General features: G+C 44.3%; 1 protein-coding gene across 16 annotated transcripts in view; it reads right to left on the bottom strand.

The window, feature by feature from the left end:
• The window catches only part of CELF4 (CUGBP Elav-like family member 4), a 712,154-nt gene that overhangs the window by 115,941 nt on the left and 572,258 nt on the right, over positions 1-23,955 (bottom strand). For 11 of the 16 annotated variants that reach the window (XR_004982016.2, XR_004982017.2, XM_036402637.2 and 8 more), the window contains exon 4: positions 3,151-3,279. Coding sequence is in view for 14 of the 16 variants with exons in the window: in XM_036402637.2 (XP_036258530.1) it covers positions 3,151-3,279 (129 nt within the window). In the remaining 2 variants the exon portion in view is untranslated. The remainder of the gene's footprint in view (positions 1-3,150; positions 3,280-23,955) is intronic. The other 5 variants (XM_036402647.2, XM_036402643.2, XM_036402635.2 and 2 more) reach the window with 1 other exon arrangement.

The following is a 23,955-nucleotide window of genomic DNA, read 5'->3' as shown; positions in this document are numbered from 1 at the left end:
TATTTGCAGAGATTCTTTTGTACTTTCTGCCTCTAAAAAGAAGATGCTGATTAGCAAATATACAAAAGCTTTCCTGTTCCAGTCACCAATTTAATTTAGAGCAGGATTTTTGGCTGTGGTGCTGCTGTCATGTTGAAGGCTTCACTCTTGTCAGGTGAAATTCACCCCTGTGCTGAGGGTCCTGATGGATCAGTGGAGCTGGATAAAGGTGGGAATAAAGGGAGTAGCAGGCATTTATCTTGTTTAATGCTCAGGATGCTAATGGGATCCCTCCTACTGCTTTCTATTAACTGCTTCCAGTAGGTTTTGAGGTAGCAAGATGAGTGAAAACTCAGCTTTTACTGGTGTAAATGGCAAGGCAATAGCACAGATCCCAACATTTTGTCCTTTTTGTTTGTGCATTCAATCAGATGGCTTCTGTACACAACACCAGAAGTGCACATAATCTTCCTTCCCATTGTCACCAGAACTGCCTCCAGGAGTGGGTGAGCAGAGGATGTGAGTCATGTCACTCTCCTCAGAACAATGGTGTCCTTTTGACAGGAGCAGCTCTGGAGTGTGAAGGGATTTTGACACACACAGAGATATAACCTCTGCTGAACAGGGTGATACATGTGCTTAAGGTTTTCTTGTTCCTTTGCTTCCAGGCTAGGGCTGGAAGGGCTGCTCTGATTGTTTTGGCAGCTTGGAGGAGACTGCAGAATCAGGCCCTAGGATTGTAATTGCACAGGGTAAGGCTTTTCTTATGGAGGGTGGTGTTGGAAGTTTTTACTTTTTGAGTTATTGAGGCAGACTTCTGAATGGGAAAAAATTAAAAAGGGAAAAAGAATAGCTGCACAGAGAGCAGCAGCAGCAATGAAGACTCTGTGGGTCCTTCTGGATCCACTTCAGGTCCCTCACCTGAGAACTCCTGCACTCCTGCAGGACCCTGGAGTGGTGCAGAAGCACTTCATCCTCTCCCAGGGAACACAGGTGCTGCATTCCCCTTCAGGGTGAGAAATTCCTCAGTCCCAGCTCTTCTGCCACTTGGTTACCTGCTCCAGCCACTGTTCCTAGCGCTGCAATTCATGCAGGAGGTATTTCTGCAGACTCTGAAGGCCATGGCCCATGGCTCAGGAGAGCACCCACAGCTTCAGGAAAGGCTTAGGCAGCTTTTTGGTTATGCCTGGGCTGTGATGGGATTAAACTGGGGAGCTGCTACCCAGCTCTACCCAGCTTCTGAGAGCAGTGCTTGCACTGAGCTACCTGAAGGGTGCAGAGGCTCACCACAGGGATACCTGGTGGTCTGGGCGGGATTTAAGTGCATGGGATCTGACTGCTATCTGGAATTTAGACAATCTGCTTAAATCTCAACTTACGTAGAATTTAAGCCTTATGGGTTTTACCCAAAATAAGTAGCTTACAAGCAATGTGTGTCACATATTGGTTTCTAGCAGATGGAAAACATTACAGACTGGGAATAACTTTGTGGGAGTTGTGGCTTGCCTGACTGTCTCCTAAGATAAGGGCACTAGCCTTAAGTTTTCCATTGGATTGACTGCTCTGTGTGCATGTGTGCATGCACGAAACTGTGTGTGTGTAAATTAGGAGCTTCACATTCTCAGTAAATAGCACCAGCAAATGGAAGCTGGTAATATTAACTCTGTCAAGGCTCAGTATTGATCCTGAACAGCTCAGTGAAACGTCAGCCTGAGACTGCAGTCTGCTAGCACTAATAATTAAACTGGTTAGCAATATGGAGCTGCCACTCAGATTCTCTCTTATAATGAAATTGTTTTAGAAGGAAAAAAAAAAGAGATAGAGCAAGTATGAAGACAAGTCTGTGGGTTGGATGTCCTCTGGAATTTGTTTCTCACAGAACTCAGACTTTATTGCCTTTATTATTACTCTGTTTAACTCCTTTGTCATTAGATTTCATTCCAGGTGGAAGCAGGCTGACATGCTTTTTTTTGCTTTTTCCCAATTTACTGATTTGTTCAGTGAATGACATGCTTAACTGTCTGCTGTTATGATGGTTGGAGCTTCTCTAGGACATCCTAGACTATTACTTCCCTGTGGGCCAGCCCCTGTCTTTGGGTGTTGTGGTAATGAAGTAACCCCAAAACTGAAAAAAGGTGCCCACAGTTTATTTTCATTTATATCAAGAAGGTTGATTTGTGCTGATGTGTGTTGGACAACTATGAGGCTGGTGTAAAGTAATTTTTTTGGCCACCAGTGATTTTTTGGGATAACAATGTCTTTCTCCAGTGCATCACAGCAATTTGGATTTTTTTGCAAAAATATCCAAATCGCAGTGATGCACTGGAGAAAGACATTGTTGCAAAAATGTGCTGGTTGATGTTGTCCCTTGTCAAAATATCCAGTGAGATAAGAACAATGTCGGCAGGACTGGCCTCTTCTCTGGTGTTGCACATGCCAACATAGTTTATGCTATATTATATGCAGATCAATATTTAATGGACACATTAACTGCCAGGAGGAGAGGGTTTCCTATTCAGACTCAAGTTACTTCATTTGGAGACTTTTGGGGAAAAATATGACCTTCCTGCACCAGAAAGAAGCCTCACTCTCATGCCTGGGCTGTAGCAGAAGATTTTTTGTGATATCCAGGTAAAAAAAGTGGCAAAAGTAGGAAAGGCACCTAGTTTTGCAATGAGGTATTTACGTGTTTCAAACAGTAAATGTGTAATGAGTGTAATATATTAACTGGCACCTGTACCCTTGCAGCTGCAATCACTGCCTGGTATGAGCCCATACAAAGAGCAGGTGAAGAAGGGAAAGACCTGGGGCTGGTGGATGAGAGACAAACAGAGGCGATGATGGAGCCCGTGAGCCAAGAGGTAAAGTACCAATATTGGCTTTTTTTAAAGAAAGAGTCATCCTGTTCAAGGGGGTGGATGAGAGCACATCTTGAGTGAATGTAAAGGCCCTGTTCAGAGGGGAGGCACCAGTTTGCATGTGGTGACCCATAGCCCACTGGAGGTGAGTGTTTTACAACATGATCAGCTTTTTCCTCTGACCAGCAGAGTAGAAATGTGCCCCCTCCTAAATAAGAGGTGCTCTTCTGGGGGCTGCATGATACTTTTGTCACACCAGAAAATGACATATACATGAAGAGCAGGGTCTAGCTCAGCACAAGGCATGCCTTACCTTTGCTGTTGCCATCGGGTCCCCGAAGGATTGTGCACTCCTCGATGTTGCCAAACGCCTCGAATAGCCTGCGCACATCGTCTTCCGACTGCTGCTTATTGAGCATGCCCACAAAGAGTTTTCTGTCTTCTGGAACAAAATAAAGAGATGCTTACCATATTTCAGGAGGGATGCAAAAGCCAAGATGGCTCAGTATCACATGCAACACGAGCGGTGACTTCACCGAGGTGACACATCTCAGAAGCTGCCAGTCTTTTCAGGTGGCTGGCTCGAAAAAACTTAACAGCTTCTGACTTCACATGAGTACTTGGAAATAATCCAGCAAATTTTGGAAAAACCAAACCAGCAAACAACAAACAAAAATGGTTTGGTTATTTATAAAATCTTTATCTGCCTCTTAAAATCTAGGCACCAAAGTCTTCCAAATCAACTTCTGATCAATTTTTGCAGTCAGTTTGCAGTAAATGAAATGACAACATTGCTCAGACTGCAATCCAAGAGGAATGTGATAAATATAGTATATTGGAACCAAGTCCAAATGAAAAATAACATAAGTTAGTAGCCCTCGCAATACTAAATAAGTTGCAGGAAAAAAAATGTTTAACATAAGCTTTTTAAAATCAGGATATAACGGAAGTCACAGCCTGTAAACTGGAGATTTGTCATTCATGCCCACTCAGAGACATGTATCTACAAGTTTGGATGATATTTTTAATATATTTATAAAGTTCATTTGAAATAAGCCCAAAGTTTTGAAACTTAAATTGTTTTTTGAAATATAAAGTTAACTTATATGATTGTTAATATATAAGATAGCTCAGGCAGGTGGTATTTCTTGCCAAAGCAGGATGTTTTCTGCTAGTGGATAATTGTATTTTGAACAAGGATGCTCAGTGTGACCCAGCACTGTGCACTCACAGGACCAAACGTGTCCTGGGCTGCATCCAGAGCCCCGTGGGCAGCAGGGCAGGGAGGGGATTCTGCCCCTCTGCTCTGCTCTGCTGAGACCCACCTGGAGCACTGCATCCAGCCCTGGGCTCCCAGCACAGGAGGGACAGGGACCTGCTGGGATGAGCCCAGAGCAGGAATTGGAACTGGATGATCTTCAGGGTCCCTCCCAACCCAAATGATTCTATGATTTATACTTGGCCTTAAACCAAGTTTGGGGATCTCCATGGGACACCTCCAGAAAATATTGGTGAAAAAAAAAAGATTGTCAGAAGGATCTCAGAGGGGGCTGAATGATGCCTCTCAATCAGGTTTCTGTTCAAAGACTACTACCGTTACACCAAGAAAAAAAGGAAATTTACATAGTTTACATGGTGTATGTAAACAGGCCATTTGCACATGATTCATAAATGTCTTATTTATGATTCATTAAACACTATGTAAATGTGTGAACCAAGAGGGTTTTTTCAGAGCACATTACAGAGCAGATGTAACTAATTTGAATAAATATATGTAAATGTCGAAATAATTTTTTAAAATTTAATTTTTTTTTTTAATGCACAGGTTAACCTAAAGCTGAACAAAACACTGGTTTGCAATAACCCTTTTCTGGCTGACTAATTGGGCAATTCATGTCACTTTTGTTCACTGAGAAATCACTGGAGTAGGCAATCTGTTCTGCTTCAAACCAGTGTTTGATCAAAATTCCCCTCTCCAAGATGCACCTGCACATTGGCAAATTACTTTACAGCCTTGGATGTGAATAATTTTTCATGCAGTGGCTATTGAATGAGGATATTAGGAGCTTTCAACCCTGCAGTCGAGTTATCCACGACAACGAAAAGTGTACTGCCCACAGAAAAGCAGGAATTATGTTGCCTTCAGCTAGGCTGCTGAACTGGTAGGAAAAACAGGTTTAGGGAGATACAGGTACACTTCTGATGGGTGAGAAAAACAGAAATAACCTTCTGATAGACCTATTAAAACAAAGACTATTCCTACTTTATGCTGGAATTTATTATGCAGAGAGGTGTTTTGAGGTCTTTGCTGGCAACAAAAAGTTCAGATTGTAGTGGTGCACAGATCCCCACCTAACACCACGCAGCTTGTAGGTTGTCCCCACCTCACAAGAAGGTGATTTGGACATGTGAAACGCTTGCTTTCCCAATGGCCAAAGTGTCCTGGAAAAAAGACTCCAAGATGTGAGGTACAAGCCTCAGAGAAGCAGCTGCTGAAGTTCACGGTGTGCACTGGGGAGCATCTTTCAGGCTAGGGCATTATATATTTCCTATAGAGCCTTAGGAAATGAGTCCAGTGCAAAGTCCAAAGGTTTCCCAGGTGTTGGAAGAAAACCTACCTAGCAAATGGGACCATCTTCCTGGAAGATATTTTAGGAAGGGGGCAGATGAGCTGGAAAGAGCTAGGTACATGATTGGCAAAGGGTTTTGTCTAGAAACTTTGTGCCTGTTAAATGCTTGCAGCACAACAGAGGAGCCTTATATTGTACTTTATACAGCTTCCCCTGTTTCAAATAAGCTGCATCAGCAAAAGCACTCTTCTAGCTGTGTAACTGTTTTCACCAGACTTTTTGCTAATATAAATGTATCATTTAAAAAAAAAATCCCATCCCTCCTCTGTCAGCAAAACTCTCTAGTGTGGAACTGGCCTGAAACTGCCTTGTCTGGTCTAGTTTATGCAAAGCTGAAACCAGGTGTTTTAGGAACTGCTCAAATTATTATTTTTACGTCCCCCCATCCCACATCTTTGCAGTGCACTGGGACTGCACTGGCTGGCAGATGATGTGGTGCTTTGGTGAGCTGCCCATGAGATGGGCATCTGACCATCACGGGCAGGCTTTGCCAAAGGGGGGGATCACCTTCCCCAGGAGCTGCTGCTGCTCCAGGGGAGATGGTATGAAAGGGATCCCCATGGACAGCCACTGCTTGGACATCACCTCCAACCCCATCTCCAAACCAGCACCCTGTCCCCCTCCTGAAAAACATCACCCTGTGTAGTCAGGGGAATAATTTGTTATATCTGCCAATCTCAGAACTCTACACAATAACACTCTAGACTGATAAAAAATGAGTTTATTTAACAAGTTTTTTAACTTTCAGTAGTTTCTATAACAAAGTGCTGCATTTGCCTCTCACATCCCAGCTCTTTCAGGGAACTCAACACTGTGTTTTAACAACACTCATCACATATCCCAAGTGGAAAAAAAGAGGGAAGAGTCCAGCAGAAGGGATCATTCAATGTGTTCCAGGTCTTGGCTAATGAGTTTTTCCTCTAATGGTCTTTTATGAGCCTCTTACACCCTGGGCATCATCATACACTAGTCTTCCACATCCTGGACAAAATACTGGGATGCCAAGCACCAAGAAAACTTCTGTTTTGTAAATATGTCAAAAAAGGGCCATGAGTTTCCAAGAATAAAATGAAGAGGGGATGTGCTGATGTCATCAAGGTGTGTCTTGACCACATGTGCACAACACTGGTGCTCCTCACCAGGTGTTTCCAGTGTCCTCTAGTGAGATTTAAGGGTCCTACATCCTACAAAACTCTGAGTCTTAGGCTGCACACAAGCCTTGAGCAGTTCTAGATGATGCTGTCCCTAAGCTCTTCCTGCCTGTAGGGTCTGTCTCTACCAACAATAGTCCACATATATCACCATCCTGAGTCCCATGCTCCCTCCTTTTTCAGTGAGACATTGTTCCCACTACATGTGTCTCAGGGTCCACACCTAAATTTCAGAGCACTGGGCAGACTCAGACCCCTATCTCCTCCACTGCCAGGCTCAATGCTCAATGCCATTTCAGACTGTGGCACTGTGGGGCAAAAAATCTTCAGACCAGACTTCCTAAGACATGGGTCTCAGACCAAAGTGATCACTCAGTCAAGGAGAACAGAAACATCACTGTCCAGGGCAGAAGAGAAAGATGAAAAGTGGCTGGGAATGAGCCCATGATCTGGGATGTCCCCAGCATGAGCTGTGGACGTGACCTTGTGCTCCAACCTAAACTGGTCTGTGGCCACAGAGAGGCAGCTGTACTTCGCAGCACCACCTAGACTTGCTCAACAGAGATGGGCACCCAGGAAGAGCATTCTCCATCTCCTCCCCATGAGGGAAATGAAGACAGTGAGCTTAGTGTGTCTAAGAACAGGTGTGATGAAAGAGGCCTATTCCATGTAGCCTCCTCAAGGCCACACATGTCTGTGCATCAAGTATTCATTCATATCTGAGCATCTCCCCTTTGCTTTTGTGAGGAACGACCTGTCCAAATTTCTGTCTATTACATTCTCCCAAGTCACAATTTCAGTTTCTATCTCATCTGAGGACTCCCCAGTAACCTTGCTGCAGCAGCATCTCTAAAACTGGCGCCACTATGAGCAGTGCAATATTGCAACTGAATATGGTGTCCATGTGAACCTCTTCCCCTCATGTTTTTGTCTTCACTCGTTATTGTACACCCCATTATTGGTCTTTTCCATAAACTGAGTCCATCGTGCCTGCTTTGCCATGGAAATGTCCAAGCATGGGTGGATATTTTTATGTGTGGTGACACAAAGGAGACCCAAGGAGGTTTTTGCTGGCAAATTCTGATAACACTGAAAATTAGGTTCCTCTCAGGTCTGCCCCATTTTGCCATAAGCAAATCACAGCAGTGACAGAAGGTAGCACTCCAAGATCCTCACAGGAGAAGAGGAAGGGAGAGAAAGACCACTGCAATGGCAAATCAGGGTTCCCAGAGGTGTCCCTTTTGTCACATTTCCAATACCCCTGTGGCTTCCCTCTTTTTTGACCACTCTGCCAGGAGTGGAGGCTCGTGCCTGTCAGGAAAATCTGGCTGCAAGGCACTGTGGTGAAGAAACGCAACTTGTCAGCTAGATATACAACATCTACAGACCTCCCTGCAGTGTTTATATGCAGCCTTGGCACCTTCCCCAGTGCAAATAGGGGTTAAATTATTCCCTGTTCTATTTGTATTTAAATGTTATGTTTCCATGATGAGTGTAAGGCAGAAGTGTCAGATGGGCCTGGGTGAAGGAGGCGGCGCACGTGAAAGGTGAAATAACAGAGTGCTGCAAACCAAGTGCTGAAAGGAGATGGGAAGGGGGGACACTGGAGCGAGGGGGAGAGGGGGGAGGACGGGCACTAATTAAAGAGACAGAAGGGACAATGAGATGCAGGATGTTTGACCCTCTGTGGAGCAAGAGGACAAGAACAAGAATCACAGCAATTGTGGAGGGACTGGGGGAAAATTAGGGTCACTCGCAGGGAGACATGACACAGGATTGTGTTTATCCAGATAGCTCAAGCTAATGTATGTGTGTGCGTGGGGGTACATTTAGATAAGAGTATATAAATGCACTTGTGTTCTTGTATTCCTCATGCTAAACAAAGGGGTTGAATCCTTGTACTGGGAAAGCACAAACTGGCTTTACCATCTAGAACTTCCGAGGCCTTGGAAATAAAGAGGGACAGATTCACCATCTCTGTGTCCCAGGCTAATTTGTATAGTTTACAATTATTTGTGCCTGCTGCTGTTCCCCCCCTTCCCAAACATGCTTGCACACACAGAGGGGTAGCAGGGGCAGTGCCTCGGTGCTGGCACTGGGAAGGCCTTTAAGTTTATCTCCTTGGCATCATGACACAACAAACAAGCAACTAGAAAAGTTTTCTATGCAGGTGTGGGTAAGAAGAACAGCTGATGCACAGAGCCAAGTGGCACATTTACCTGAGAGGATGCAGGAAGCAGAGTTGATCTTGCTTGCCTACCCTCCTGATTTGTCCTTGGCAGAGCAGGAAAAGAAGATAGCACTGGGAGTGTTCCTGACATGCACAGAATCAGGGTGGCTTGGGTTGGGAGGAACCTTTAGAGGTCATTTGGTCCACACGCCTGGCAGTGAGGAGGGACATGCTCAACTAGAGCAGGTTGAGCCTTATCCAACAGAATCTTGAAAGTTTTCAGGAATGGGAAACTCCCCTATGTCAGTGTTTCACCAACTTTGTGGTGTAAAAATATTCCTTGAATCTAGAGTGAATATGCTCTCTTTGATAAGCAGGAGCCCTTATCCTATTGGTACTGGCAATATTCAGAAGTCTGTCCCCACCTCTCATGAGCACCCTAAAGTATTTAAAGACCCCCAATAAGGTCTGCCTGAAGCCTTCTCTTCTCTCAGCCTGTCTTCATAGCAGAGGTGGTCCAGCCCCCTGTGTGTGGCCTCTGGATATTCTACAACAGCTCCACACCCTTATTGCAGCAGGGCCCCCAGAGCTGGGTGTAGCAGTCTCAAAAATACAAAAACAGCCTCACAAAAATGGAATAGAGGGACAGAACCACCTGCCTCAACTTTTCTTTGATGCAGTTCAGGACTAGGCTGGTTTTGGTCTACAGGAGCCCACTGCTGACTCCTGTCCAGCCTTTCATCCCCCAGAACTCCCAGCTCCAAGCAGTGGGATCAGGCATATGCCAAAGTCATGGTGGTGAACAAGAACTATAAACCTGGGGTTTTTTTTAGACAGTCATGACCAAGGAATCCTCCACAGGTCCAAGAAGAAAGAAGGAACTTTGGAGAAGAAGGATAGGCTGCAGATGCCCTGAATGTTATGAAAATTTGGTTGGAGCTCTGAAGTCAAATCTGCAAGCTCAAACCTGTCATTCTCTTGAGCCAGAGTGCACCAACACTCCCCTTAACCTGTGCTAATCAGGTGATCAATAGGCTAAAAGCAGGACATTTCCCAGGGCCTGGGTTTCACACTCCTATTGCCATTTGCACAGCAGTCCTACAGCTACGTGATGATGATTACCACCCTTTCCACAGGGGAAGTGATTATGAATACTGTTGTAGCTAATTGTAAATTAGCTAATTATCTTTTCCATGGTGCCTTGCTGGAAAATACATGAACCTTGTAAGATAGAGGTGCTTCAAAAATTAGGATGGGGGAAAAATCCAACAAAATTCAAAAGCCCAAACAACAGAAGCATCATGCTACCTAACTTCAAACAATAGCAAACAAACCCTCCTTCCACTTGCAGCTCCTATTTGGCCCCTTTTCCCTCCTCCTCCCCATATCAAACAACACCCTCAAGGGGCTAATTCTTCTGTAGGCTTTAAAATGTTTGCTGAGTTCACCTCTTCCTTGCAGCTGGGTGTTGTGGGGCTTCCCTAATCACATCTTAGCAGGACTGATTTCTTTGCACTGATCTCTCCCCCTCCTCCCTCCCTGGTTTGGTTTTACTTAACAGATCCTTTATATCCCATACGTTAGCAGATATGATTGCACAGCTGCTGGTCTCCAGCTGCTGGAGACAGAGGCTTTGAGACACCCGGGCTAGAGAGAATAACACTAATCTGAACAGCTGTGTGATGGGGACAAGCGCAAATGAATATAAGCCCAGGTGTGGGAGCATAATTCTCCCGTGCAAAGAAGGAAGCTTCAACCCACAGGTGCGTTACTCTCCACTGTTGCGTGTCAAAAACTTAGTTTGAAGGATTTCTCTTACTTAATTTCTTGGCTGCACTCTGAGCCTTGACTTGGACATGGATCCTGTAAACAGAGTGAGAGAACAGCTGAACAAGAGACACAGGGTCTGTCTGATTCTGTTTGCTGCCTCTGGCAACAGCCAGTTTGGATGTCTAGGGAAGAGTAAAAGAATGGGGAATTTTGTTGATCCCCCCAAATATTCTCCTAGAATTCAGTGCTCTGCAATTCAGGGAATTCTGGAATCTGCAGTGTGGTGGGTTTGTTTTTGTTTGTTTGTTTCGGTTTGGTTTTTTGTTTGGTTTTTTTTACTTGTTTTGGGGTTTTGTTTTTTTTTTGTATTTTCATATGTAGTAGTTTCTGAAGTGTCTCTCTTTGATGTAATTGTTCAGTGGACTTTTGAACCCGTGTGTGCTTGCAAGCATCCAGCGCATCCTGCAGCAAGACATTCTCCAGTTTAAGCACGCACTGAGTCAGGAACTTCTTCCTTCTGCTTATATTCAACATGCCACAAACAATTTTCAATAGATAGAACCTAGATCTTGCCTTGGGAAAGAGTGGAAATCATTCCTGATCCAGTTATGGAAGAGTGGACCCATGAGGATATTCAAGAGCTTGGCTGAAGCTCTTTTCTGTATGTTTCAGACGGAGTTTTGGGACTCCTGAGTCCCATCTTAAGCCATGCTTTGGAACTAGGGAAAGCAAAACCACTGTTCTGTTAGAGTGATTTGTTATTCCTGGTACCAAAGAGATGGATGACTGTGCAGTTACTGTTATTAAATACTTATATCTCTGCCAAGGACAGTGGCCTCCGTGGAAATATGGGCTACATAAATTACCCAGTTAAAAAGGGAGCCTCAGTTTCCCCATCTGCAAAAAGAATAATTTGGTGTTTGCACCTGGCAAAACTGGGCATTGGTGAGGTTTGCCATACTCCAGGAGCACAGGTAGCCCTGGCAGAAATAATGAGATGTACCTGGCAGGCTGGGAGTCAGATCTATAGCTGAACCCTACAATGGCTTCTATCGGATTTAAGCGGCTGGAGCTTTCCCTACTCCTTTTCACACAAGAGCTTGGGGGTAAGTCAAGGCAGGATTTAGTCCTCAATAAAAGTCTATTTTGGTAAATCACAATGACTGTGAATCTTGAAGTTATCTTACAGGGAGAGATTTTCATGTCCTGCAGTAGTGTGACCCCTAAAGACAGTGACACCCTGATCAAGGTGCTTGTGTCCAAGAGAACACAGGTGCTGGGTGCTATTGGCCCTGTGAGAAACTGGAAAGAAAATTAACTTGTTGCCAGATGTTGAACCCAATGTCTAAGATTATGTTTTTTAATTAAATATGACTGGGCCTATTCTCTTCTTTCAGTGTCCTAGTTTATATTACAGTCCTACCTTCCTGAGGGAAGACCTGCTATAAGGGGAACTGGGAACTGGGAGAGGTCCTTGATGTGCAGCAGCTGTAAACCCCATCCAGGCATTGTCTGGTAGAGCAAGCATAGGAGGAGGATGGAAAAAGTGCAGAGCCATGATGACAAATGGAAGGAGATGGAGGGGACTGTTCAGAGCAGGAGGGTGGGTGTGGTTTGGGTTTGGCTGGTCTGTGCTGCTGTAGCAACACCCTCTGTGCACCAGCACTGAAGTGAAACCCAGCCACAAACTGAGAGCCTCATCTGGGCAGCTGAGATGAAAACACACTCAGACTTCCATGGTGCACATAGGGTATGGAAAAACTTTGGCCATGGGCTAAACAAACCCTGCCATGAAGACATAGCCTAAAAAATCCTAACAGCAGACTCTTGTACAGCTGAAAATATTATAACCCCAAGACAAATATCTGTAGCTCTGACTTGCTGAACAGCACCATCACAAGTGTCCATTGCCAAAAGATGTGCAGATTCCCTGAGCAGATTCCCTGTGCAGATCTTAAGTGACAGGTTTTATGGTGTTTGATATTGAGCTAGGAAAACAACTTGAAAAGTTCCATTTTATTTGTAGCCCTTGCTTTGGAAAGCTGCTGGTGAGAAAAGAAACCCCGTGCCAGGCAAAGCATAAAGCCTCTGCCTCTGAACTGTGCCTCACAGCTCATGATTCTTCTTAGTCGTTATCTGAAACACACAACTGGAATATTTTTGAGAATTGTTCCTGCAGCAATGCCTTTTAGGAAAAGACTTAGGAGTCAAAATCTGGTCTTTTTAAACTCAACCTATAGCCTAAACACACACTTTCTTTTCACAATCCTGCCACAACAGGAAGAATACCTGAATCTAAATCAACCTTTCAATCATGAAAAAAAGGTAAAATTAGACCTCTTTCCATAGCTGTTGGCAGCCTGGTCTTACAGTTCCCATTTCCCAGGAACAACCCTGGAAACATTCTTGGGAGAAAGCACCTAAGGAGACCCAGCATGGAAGAGTGGATGTGTCCAGCTGTGCTATGACTCAACTTCACAGAAATTTGCATGACTGTTTAGGCTCCTTCCTCTTGTGAATCCACAAATATTATCTTGGTGCAGTTTGATGGATTTCCAGAAGAAAAAGGAGATAAAGGAGAAGACTGTCTTGTACTATCAAATGACACCTCAAATTAACACTGATTTGTGCTTTTGCACTCATCTTTCAGAGGCAGCTCAGATTTGAATACCACTCCTATTGCCTTTGGTTCTGGGGAATTTAACAGATCTTAATTCCTATGTGTAACATCCCCTTTTCACTCTGTGGCCACACAAGGTTGAGGCTGAGCCTGAGGGGCCATTTGGTTTTCACACCCATTCAGAGCAAAGCTTAGAAGCTTCTTGACAAACTCCGCAGGGTCAGTGGTGTCAAGACTGGTATGTCAGGAAAATAAGTTTCAGTTCCTAAACTCATCTCACTGGTGACCTGTCGAAGCTTTGAAACCCTTTCCAGAAGCCTAGAAGGCCAAGACATTAATCTGTGGTAGCACTCCAGCCTTGAGCAGCGAGGACTGTTGAAACAGCTTGGGCATGGGCAGGAAGGGGGCTGGGAAGGACATATTTTCTCTTGCAGGAGCTGGGACGACATTTCAGATCAAATTAAACTTCAGTTTTTAAAGACTTCAGTGGAGGTAATTGAAACACTTCCTCACAATTGCCTGAACCGAAGTGTTATCTCTCTTTTCCTCTGTATATCATCCCTTTTCCCCCAAGCCTGAGACAGCCCCACATGGCCACAGCCTCCTTAATATTAAAGACGGTGATTAAATGGGATTCGCCAAAAGACAAAGGGCTGAAAACCTGCCAATTGTTAATCCCTCCTTTGCTGTGCTTAAAAATTCCATTTTCTTCATTTGAAGAAAGGAGGGGGGGAAGAAAAGAGAATTATACGTCTATGTCTAATTTAAATTCTGGTGTCGCGGGTCCTGTTCCCTTTTCCCTCTCTTGACGTCTGAATATATTCCTTTATTACCATTATTACAGCTTTCTGATTGCATTAAAATTCATCCACACGCTTCTCTCCACATTCCACTTTTCTTTTGCCAGTTTTTTTGCTAATTCCCTTTTTCTCTCTCCCCTTTTCTCCCCACTTTCAAATTATACAGAATGTCCTTAAAGATCTCCACAAAACGCCTCAACTCCATTCTCTATTGCTTTTATAAACTTCCTGGCTTTTTTTTCCTCTCCATGCCCTCATCTACAAACAAAGAAAATGAAGAAAAGGCAAAAGAAAACAATAATAATAAAGGAATCCAAGCAGCATGTCTCAGAGGTCTCAATAACACCTTTCCTACTTCATACAGCTCTTAGCCTAATGTTCACTTCAGTTATGAAGCTGTATTTCACACAGAAGTTTTGTGCATTACTTGTTTGATGCTGTACCTGGAAGCCTTAGTTAAAATCAAAAGTGGAGTTTGCCAGGCTGTGTTTATGAGCAGCTAAAGAGATAGTCTTGCCTGTAACTGCAAGCAGAAAAATAAGAAGATTGAGGGGGAAAAATAATTTCACCCTGCTTTATGGAGCAAGAGCTGAAATCCTGTAAGGGTTTGCTTGTGGATGTGAGCAGTGGAGCTGGGCATGCAGTGCATGTGGCCAGTTGCAGGTGAAGAGTACAAGACCTGAACCCCAATAGGATCCACCCAGTTAATCCTCCAGACATCCCATTGGCTGCTAGGACACCCTAAAAGTGACTTTTCCCCCCACAAGTCAGGTCACCTAAAAAGACAACATAACTTTTGTTAAACCAGTTCCGCTCTAACTGGGTGGAAGTCCCATTTGGAAGACTTTATTGATAAAAATGAAGGTGAGAATGGGACTCTGCTTCTATATGGAACACGCCTGCATATGGGCAGCTGAACAATAAGTTGGAGGCACATGATGTGGTGCCAGTGTGATTAGGCTGGGGTGTCTGATCCTCCCAACCCGTCCTTGTGACTCTCCTAGTCCAGCTGGCAGAAAGAAGCTGCTATTATGAAACTTTAATGCATTCTTGCGAGTTCTTCCCAGGGTGGCTAAGTAGGTTTTTTGTTATTGTTGGTAGTTTTACATTTGGTTGGTTTTGGGGGTTTTTTTGCTATTATTATTTTTGCTGCTGTCACCCTCAATTACACTGATATAATGAAATGACTGAAACTGGATGAAAAATGGAATTTTTTTTCCTATAAGAAATACTGATGTCTCAAAAAATGTGCTTCCACTTTGAATTGGAGAGGCCAAAGTTCTTATGAAACGGAAATTCTTCAGTTGTGAAATGTTACAGGGTATTGTCTCAGAGGAATAAAAAGCCTTTGTCTTAATAACCTCAAAACATAAAATATATAAAGCAGAATGGCTGTGGTTTTCAGCCAGACAAAAGAAAGTATATTTTCACACACTATATGAATAAATAAAAGACATTTCTGTCATGGGATGTTGCTGAATGCAAAAGTAATAAATTAGCTCTGAGGCGAATGAGACAGATTAGTGGTGCTTATGTCCACTCAGTGCTATAAAACATGAATATCCAGATGCAAAATCTATCTTAGTCACTAAACCTCTGTCTGCTGGAAGCCAGAGGGTGTTAGGGGGAGGATCACTCTTCATAAAAGCCTTGTTCCTACTGTTTCTAATGGGCACTGTTGGAACAGAGGATGCTGGACCAGACAAACCTTTGGTCTAACTCAGGTTGGAAGCTAGTGGTTTAATACAATACAGACTTGAAACAAAATTAAATCAAAAAGATCCCATTAAAATGGTAGATTTGTACCTCCTGAAAAGAGAACTCAATGCATTAATTAAAAAAAAACCCAAAAACTCACTGAAATGAATCTGTTCCAGGGGAATGCTTTGCCTCTTACAAAACTACACGCTGGGCTAGGCACCTGGCCTTTTGAAATACTTTGGCCAGCTTGACAAATGACCCAGGAAATGAATGGGTCTGCTTCAGGATGTCACCCAGCAGGATCTGGCTTGACTTATCTACATATTCATTTAGACTGTTACCCTAAGGTGTGTCTGAGGAGGAACATTATATTCCAGTGATGTTATACCAGTGCTTGAAATAAACATTGGGGATTCAGGGTTAGAGCTGAAGCTTATTGAAGTTAATGAAAAAGAGTGCCACAGAGCCTTGCAGGCTTTGGATCAGACTCCTGATTTGCTGAAACACTGCTCAGATGTCCCTGCCACTGCTGGGTACTGCAGATTCTCCCTGATGCAGAACAATGTCTTACACCCATGCCAGGAGAGATCTGGTGAGGACAGAGCAGAAGGACAGCAAGAGCCTGGACTACACCCATCACACCTTTTCTGTGCCAGGGTTTGGTAGTCTGCATTTGTTTCCCTGATTCAGCCTGTTTGCTTACCCTCCTTTCACCATTCTGTGGCAGTAAGGAAAAGAAAACAAACCCCCTGTGAAATCTCCTGCACAAGCAAAACTCATCCTTCCTCTGAGTAGAAGACTTTCCTGCAGGTCTCACCCCAGGTTTTAAAAACAGCACTGCAGAGAAGTGAAGGAATGCAGTAAAATTGGGATCAGACAGGATGCCCTGAAATGCCAGGCAGGGCTTGCAATAGAATTTATAATCAACACACTCACAGGGGAACTTTCTTTCAGTGACACTAATATTCAGCACACACTTGTCACTAAGTAAGGCCAGCTGGACCCAAAATGAAGTTATCCATAAAGGTGGGATGTCCAGAGCCCTTTCTGGAGTCCTCCAGTCTCTTTTTCTCCCTGCGTTTGGGCTGGTTTCAAACTCAGGGGAGACCCATCCCACAGAGCACGCTGAGCCAAAGATTATTCCTCTTGGGGAAAGCAAGGCTGCTTTCTTTGATGTCACTTAGCATCTCCCTACAAACATTTTATTGAAGATTATTTCTTCCACCCACCTTCCCACCCCCCAGCTCTCAGCTCCGGCTGGCTTTAAATGCCACTGTCATTTCCATCCGCTGACAGAGCTCTTTAACTGCTGCGCCGAATGGCATTCGCTAAAACCAACTAATAGAAGGAAATGAGGTTAACCTTTAAGAAAGGTGAAAACGAGCCGGGTGCTACGCCAGCAGTAAAGAATTAGTTCATAAACAGCCTCCCGCTGCAGAGGCAGTCTAATGCAGGCACGGGTGCTGCTGGCAGGGCTGTGGACAGCTGGGTCTCAGGGTGAGCTTGGTCAGGAGAAGGCTCGGCACCTCCCCATCCACACAGTTTAGTCAGCCCTTCCCTGGTGAGCCTGTGGGGACAGTCCCACAGTTCTGATCCTGGCTGCTGTGGTCTGAAATCACAGCAAACAGGTGTTGGTTGTAGTGGACGTCTATGAGATATTAGTGGCTTGCATCTGCAAATCTTTTCTCCATCATCTTCTCTCACATGCAGGAAGATGGAAGTACTCAGGGCCAAATCCTGCCTTGTCTGTCTCCTTGCTGAGTTTCTCCTTTCCATAAGTCTTTTTTAATCCTTCTCAGCTCAGCCCAATGCTACCTATTAACTCTTACTGAACAAGGGCTCTGCTTCTGTAAAAGTAGCATAGCTGGGTGCCCTTGACCTATCTGAGGGACCATTAATGTCCTTATGTTTTCCTTTAGGATTAATGAATTTGTTGTCTTGCTCATCAAGAGTTAGATGAAATCCTGGCTTTGAACCACACCTTGATCTTACATGTGCCACTCAAGCTCATAACTGAGACTCTGCTCATGGGGGGAAGCAAAAGGGAAGAGCTGGGGACAAAAGACTTCTGCGCACCTGCAAGAGAAGGATCATCTCTTTGTATACTCAGAAGATTCATAAGTCCAAGGCCAGGTTGGATTTGGCTTTGAGCAACCTTGTCTGGCAGAAGGGGGTCCCTGCCTGTGACAGGGATATTGAACTGGATAATGTTTTTTCTTAACAGCAGGTGAGTCTTAATAGGGGGAAACTCAATCCCTCACCAGTGTGGGCATCAGAAGGAGATGCAGCACAGTGCCATGATGGGACCAAGACAAATATTTTCCAAGTAGTTTGCTACTGACAGTGCTCTGCTTCATCTAATTTTAATTAGACCAGAAGCCTGAAGGATGCATATACTACCAACTGTATCAACAACAACTGACAGCATAAGATGTAGTCCATATGAAGTTTGTCTCCTGTTTTCAGTCAGTTTGTATAGATGCATCTCTGTTTTTTCACAGAAGTGCTCTGAAGTTGGTCTTTCATTTCAGCCCTGCACAGTGCTGCCCATACTATTGTTTTTCTCTTGCCATGGCATATTATCTATGTCAAAAGTGTTTGAAAGAGAAAGTGATACACCTGGACAAAACTATTAGTAAGCATAAATATAGAAAGCTTCCTGAAACAAGATCTTACTAGGTATAAATCAACATTACAGACATACACTGTGCAATGATAGAATTATTTGTCCCACCAACACAGCTAAGGCAAGATCAGCAAATATAAAAAACTGTTATCCCATTCCTACTAATGGGACAAATTAATTGATTAATTCAGAGTAAAGTCCAAGTCTCAGAAAGGTGTTTTTAACCACTAGAGCTTTACTGTCCATATAGTAAAAAAATGACCATCTGCAGGCTCTTTCCACCCCAGATTTCATCATTAGTAACGATGCTTTTTGGCTAACAATGTTTTTTGGGGTGTGTGGAGAAAGGAGGGCTGTGCAAGCCAGATCTGAACCTGGCTCTGGTCCCTATTACTGCAACAGTACTGTAACTATGCTAAGGGGAGTCGTCTCTTCCCTTCATCAGCAGCCAGGACTCAGAGAAACAGAGAGAGGCAGAGAGCGAAGGTGCTGTTTTATAGCAAGCCTTTTCTGAGCTTGAGAGCTCGCTGCGCTATTATTTTCCCTTTTCCCCTCATTTCAGGCCTTTTTTTGTGTTTCATGTTTGGCCCTCGGCAGGCTGAGAGACGTGCTGACAAGTTGTAACTCTCACTCGGCTTGGCGAGGGCTTTGTTCTCTGTGTGCGTGGCACAGACTCGCTTCCTCTCTCGCAATGTGACAGCGAGCGATAACACTGACACAGAGAGCCAGCATAGCGCTCCCCGTGCTAAAGACCCTCTTCAGTGATCTGCAGCATCAGTCAGCCAGCAAAGATGGGCATTGCACTGGGGGAAATATAGTGGTGGCAAACTCCTCCTTTCCCCCCAAACCCCGTTAACCCCAGGCTAGTCAGAGGCTTACACGCCTGATTGTTCAAAAGGGATTTTTAGGGGTTTGGTGTCTCCCACTCTGTACCTGAGATGCCCACAGAGCTGCCCCAGGGGGCTGAACCACTGCGCTGAAGCCATCCTGGTGCTGCCCCGCAGCCATCCCCACAGGCTGTGTTTTGGCTAAAATGTGTGTCCTGGTGAGGGGCCAGCTCTTACTACGAGGACAACAGGCAGAGCAAGCGACAGCATCATCGCTTGCTTTGATGTGCATCCTCTTGTGACAAGAGCCTGTCTCTGACTTCTCGCTTTAATGTGTTTGGCATCGTGTTCAAATTAGAAAAGTTTCAGAGAAAAGTGCAATCTCTCTCCAGGTGATTAAAGTGCTCTATCGTATATAGCCTATTTTTCCCAGTAAAGATACTTCCACAAAGGCCCAAGTCTCTTGGAGCTCTCTCAGGCAAGGATGGGCACAACTTTTCAAACCTGGCACTTAGAGGCATGTGTTTCATTTATACAGGTTTTTTAAAAACCTATTGCAGTTTTTAAAAAATGAATGCCAGGCTTGGATCAGTTTTCTGAAGTACTCTCTCCACCAGTGTCACCTACTAAAAATCATCTTTGTCCTTCAGGTTCTTTGATTATAGAGCAAGAGGTCTGCTAGATGGTTTTGCCCATCCTGGGAGATGGTGTTCTCTTCCTCAGGCGTGCTAACCACTTTTCTACACCATTGCCTAGGTACTTTTCTAGGTTGCTGTCTTATGAAATGCAACCCCTCTTTCTTTAGGCCCATTTTGCAGCCCTGTTCCGCCCTGAGTCAACTTAGATTTGGTTCTGCAGAAACATGCACATAGTGTCTCAGCCAGCCAAAGCTTGTTCAGAGTGACCTAAGTGACTTAGATGACTCTGTATCAGAGCTCTGTCCTTACAATTTTCCATTTTGTGTTATCCACAGATTTTATCAGCCGGGATATTTAATTCCACATCATTCATGACAATGCTGACTAGCGTCAGAGCTGGCTACTGATCCATGTAGAGCCCTGCTGCAAATACCCTCACTCTATCATGGTTTCTCTTTGACAACTGCATTTTGAGATTTGTCCATTACCCACTTCTTAATCCATTTAATGTCCACCCTCTTGAACACTGTGCTCAGCAAGAACTACAAGGAAGTTCCAATTCTAGAGAACCTTTGCAGCTCAAGATAACTTATACTGATAAGGAAAACTCAATCAGTCAGTTTTGCCACGGGGGAAGATAGGATCTAAAAGACACATAGCTCCTCTCCTTCCTTCCCTTGCCTTTGGCATTGTTCCTTCTCCCAGCTTGAACATCAGGACTTCACCTCTGCTTCAGCACCATCCTCTAACAACAGTATTTAAGTAGTACTGCATTTTCCTTTCTCCAGATATTGCTATAGAAGATGGGCACAAACCTCAGTTATTTCTGTTCTTTGCTCTTGGTTATTGCAGCTTATTTTTAATGGCTGGTTCACTGGCAGGTTGTGTTTGCTATGCGGGTGTAGATGTTATCTTTGCAAATACAGTGACTCAACTATCCTAAGAAGGACCCTGTTCTTCTTTATTATATTGTTGCCACTATTATGTCTGTGGCACCCTGGCATTAAATACCGCCTTGCAAGCTACTCCCACCAAGACTGTGAGAGCTGGAGAGACCAGTAAATAAAGGAAACCAAAATCATAAATCGTAAGAGTGTTTCATGTAACAAGAAACACAGGACAGTTTTTTCCTTTCTCCACCTCAAAGTGTTTTTTTTCCTGGGAGCAAAAGTAATCGTACTGTCTGCACTCAGAGACCTCCTGCACAGTGAAGCAATGTAAAGGCAATAGGGCTCTTATCATTCAGCTTCACTGAACTTTTCTCTGAGCTAGAAACAAAGCCCAGGTCCCAGTTGGGATGACATTTATTTAGCATATGTAATGTTAACCAAAATATGTCAGGGAACATGCATTGAGTCCTGCTTTGTCTTTTCACTGTTTCATTATTGGCTTCCACTGTCTCTTTTTTTGACCTGTTCCAGCCATGTTGTCCCAGACTGAGGAAGATCTAGCCCTGGGTGGTTTGGTGGTCCTTGGTCTTACAGACAGCTACTTGTCCTGTCTTTTTTTCAGGTAGTAGCTCACTCCTTATCTAAGTGGAAGCTAGGACCCAGAGAGCAGTATATTGAAGGATTTGGTGCAGGCTTTCCTGAATTTTAACAAAAACACTGAGAGTTTGCCCATCAATAACCCACTCATGAGTAAGATACAACAGTTTGTCCCCAGGTCCCTTAGGATTCATCTCACATTCAAGAGTCATTCTTTTATCTCCCTGTTTTTGCAGTTAGGTGTGAGAGTAGTTCTGGGCAAACCTCTTTGTTTTCATTTTTTTTCCATCTCTTCACCTGCAATCCAGGGGAGTTTTGGGCTTGATTGTTTTAATACCCAATTCTGAAAGAACATGCTACCACAGCAATGATGGCAGACTTAATGAAGGTCTAAGATAATCATTCAAACACTGCCTAAGTATAGCAGGTGGTGGTGTTGGCCCAGATTCAGGCTTGGGGTGACACAGAAGTTAAGCAGACACACAACCTGGAATAGACTCTGGGGATTGTGAGCGCTTGCCTTGCAGCACAACCCCACAAAAATCATGATCCTTTCCTCTGGACTTTTCTACAGCATTTTTCAGAAGACTAGTCCATAATCCTGTCTTCAGAGAGCTTTGCACAGGCTGCCTAAATTATATTAAAGTGCAAGATTTGTAGTTCAGTTCACCCAGAAAAATCATGTGTCTGCATGTTTGCATATGGATGCGTGCAGCGTGTGGGAGTGATTCTCTAAATAGGAGGCGAAGTGCCTATCACAGAGAATAGACCTTAAAAGGGTTTTCTGAGCTGTGAGTGAGAAACCAAAGCTGGGAAGAAAAAAATAAAGCAAAAAGACAACCTTACCACTACCACCAGCAACTCAAATTAAAAAGCAATTGTGTGTGTAAGGAAAAGGAAGATTTTGAAATACGGGGATAAATGACATTTGTTGTGAAAGCCTCCCCCAATCCATTCCCCAAGTGATAAGGAAATGAGCTGGGTGCCAAGGGAACTTCAGGTTGGATTCAGGAGAAAGAAACATTTTCAGGTCAAACTTCGTTTATGAAATTAGCTTGGGTTCCTGCATCAACTGACATTGGCCAAAGGTGCCACTGTCATCACTTCCCAAACCTCTGTGTCTCCACAACTTGATGGAGATGTGGACAGATACCCATGGGTGACCCTTTCATGCCTTCCCCTCCATAAACACTACTACCAAAATGCCACCCCACACTCTGGTTTTTGTGCTGTCCGGGGGTGTCCATCCCAAGGTCCTACCACTGCCTTCCAAGGAGCAAACCTTCAGGAGGGCTTAGAAAAGAGGAGAAACTGCACTTCTCCAGGGGAGCATGTGCTACCCAGGATCCTGGCAGGAATCTCCACTGTCCTGATTCACTTTTTTGGAGGAGCAGGGAGCCAGACAGTCAATGCTGCCAACTTCTGGGCATCTGAGGGAGTTGGCAACCAGTGCTGACCAAAGTGAGAGGGACCCTACCAAAAGGTGTGCCAGCAGGAGTGGTGGGTGCCTGCCATGGGCAGAGGCAAGCCAGCTGAAGTGTTTAAAATGGCAGAGACAGTGTGAGAGTTTATTTCCCTTGTCTCTGGTGGAGATGTGGTCATTGCCTACTCTCCACTCCCAACACCCAGTGAGTCCTCAGAAATCTCTGCATGGTGCCAGACCCAGCCCAGCACTGAGCACTGCCTTGGAGGTGTTGAAGGGCTGGCAGGATGGGGACTGCTGCTGATTTGCTTCCTCGCTGCTGTTTGGACAAGCAGCAAGGTAGGAAAGGGGGGATGATTGAAAGGAGTGGGAGAGAAGACGAAAGGGGGAAGAAAAGATAATAAGAAAGCCCCCACTGCCCTCTGCTATTGTGCTGTTCACTAGAAGACTCCCTACAGAATTACGCTGTCGTCTTGCAGGAAAGCATGTAATAACTGAAAATACAGTGTCAAAAGGAATTTTTCAGTCTTTGACAGCTCATAAATTACAGTTCGTTGACTTCTTCCTGTGTCTAGATTTAAATTAATAGGCAAGCAGATATATATTTCTTTTGCTCCTTTCTCCTGAGCAGTAGCAGTTGTGGAAGTGACGAGGTTTCTTGCGTCTCTATCTCCCCTTTCCCTCCCTCCCTTCCTTACAATCAGTCTCACCGTGATGCAGGTCAGACCCTTCTCTGGTACCCCAGGGTATGGCACAGCAGTCCTCCCAACACTGTCTCTCCCCAGCACAAAAGTGGGACTGCAAAAGCAAAAAAATGCTCTGTTCCCTGCAGAAAATGGTTGCTTTTTAAAATCAAACCCTTTCAGAGGATGTATTTGGTGAAAAATGGTCACAGGCAGTAAAGGTCAGAGATGCTCAGGTAAGTAAGTCGTGGCTGTGGCATCCAAAGTGAAGGCAAGCAAAAAAGAATAGGCCTACCTTCCAAATAAATCAAAGTGAGATGAGATGGCCATAGATGAGAAAAAAAATCTGCCTTGCCCTTTCCATGGAAATGTAGGTGCTCACCTGTAGTGAGAATAATGGTGACTATGAGGATGGATGGATGGATGGATGGATGGATGGATGGATGGATGGATGGATGGATGGATGGATGGATGGATGGATGGAAGGAAGGTATAGCAAACAGACTAGACAGGAGATCATTGCTGCAGAAAGTACTCATGCTCTAAAAGAATTGCATCCCACCTTCCTTGAATTTTTGGATGCTCCATAGTA

The sequence above is a fragment of the Molothrus ater genome, chromosome Z (assembly GCF_012460135.2).
Source record: "Molothrus ater isolate BHLD 08-10-18 breed brown headed cowbird chromosome Z, BPBGC_Mater_1.1, whole genome shotgun sequence".
Taxonomy (NCBI): domain Eukaryota; kingdom Metazoa; phylum Chordata; class Aves; order Passeriformes; family Icteridae; genus Molothrus; species Molothrus ater.
The sequence above is the reverse complement of the archived record's forward strand: the minus strand, read 5'-3'. Positions and strand labels throughout refer to the sequence as shown.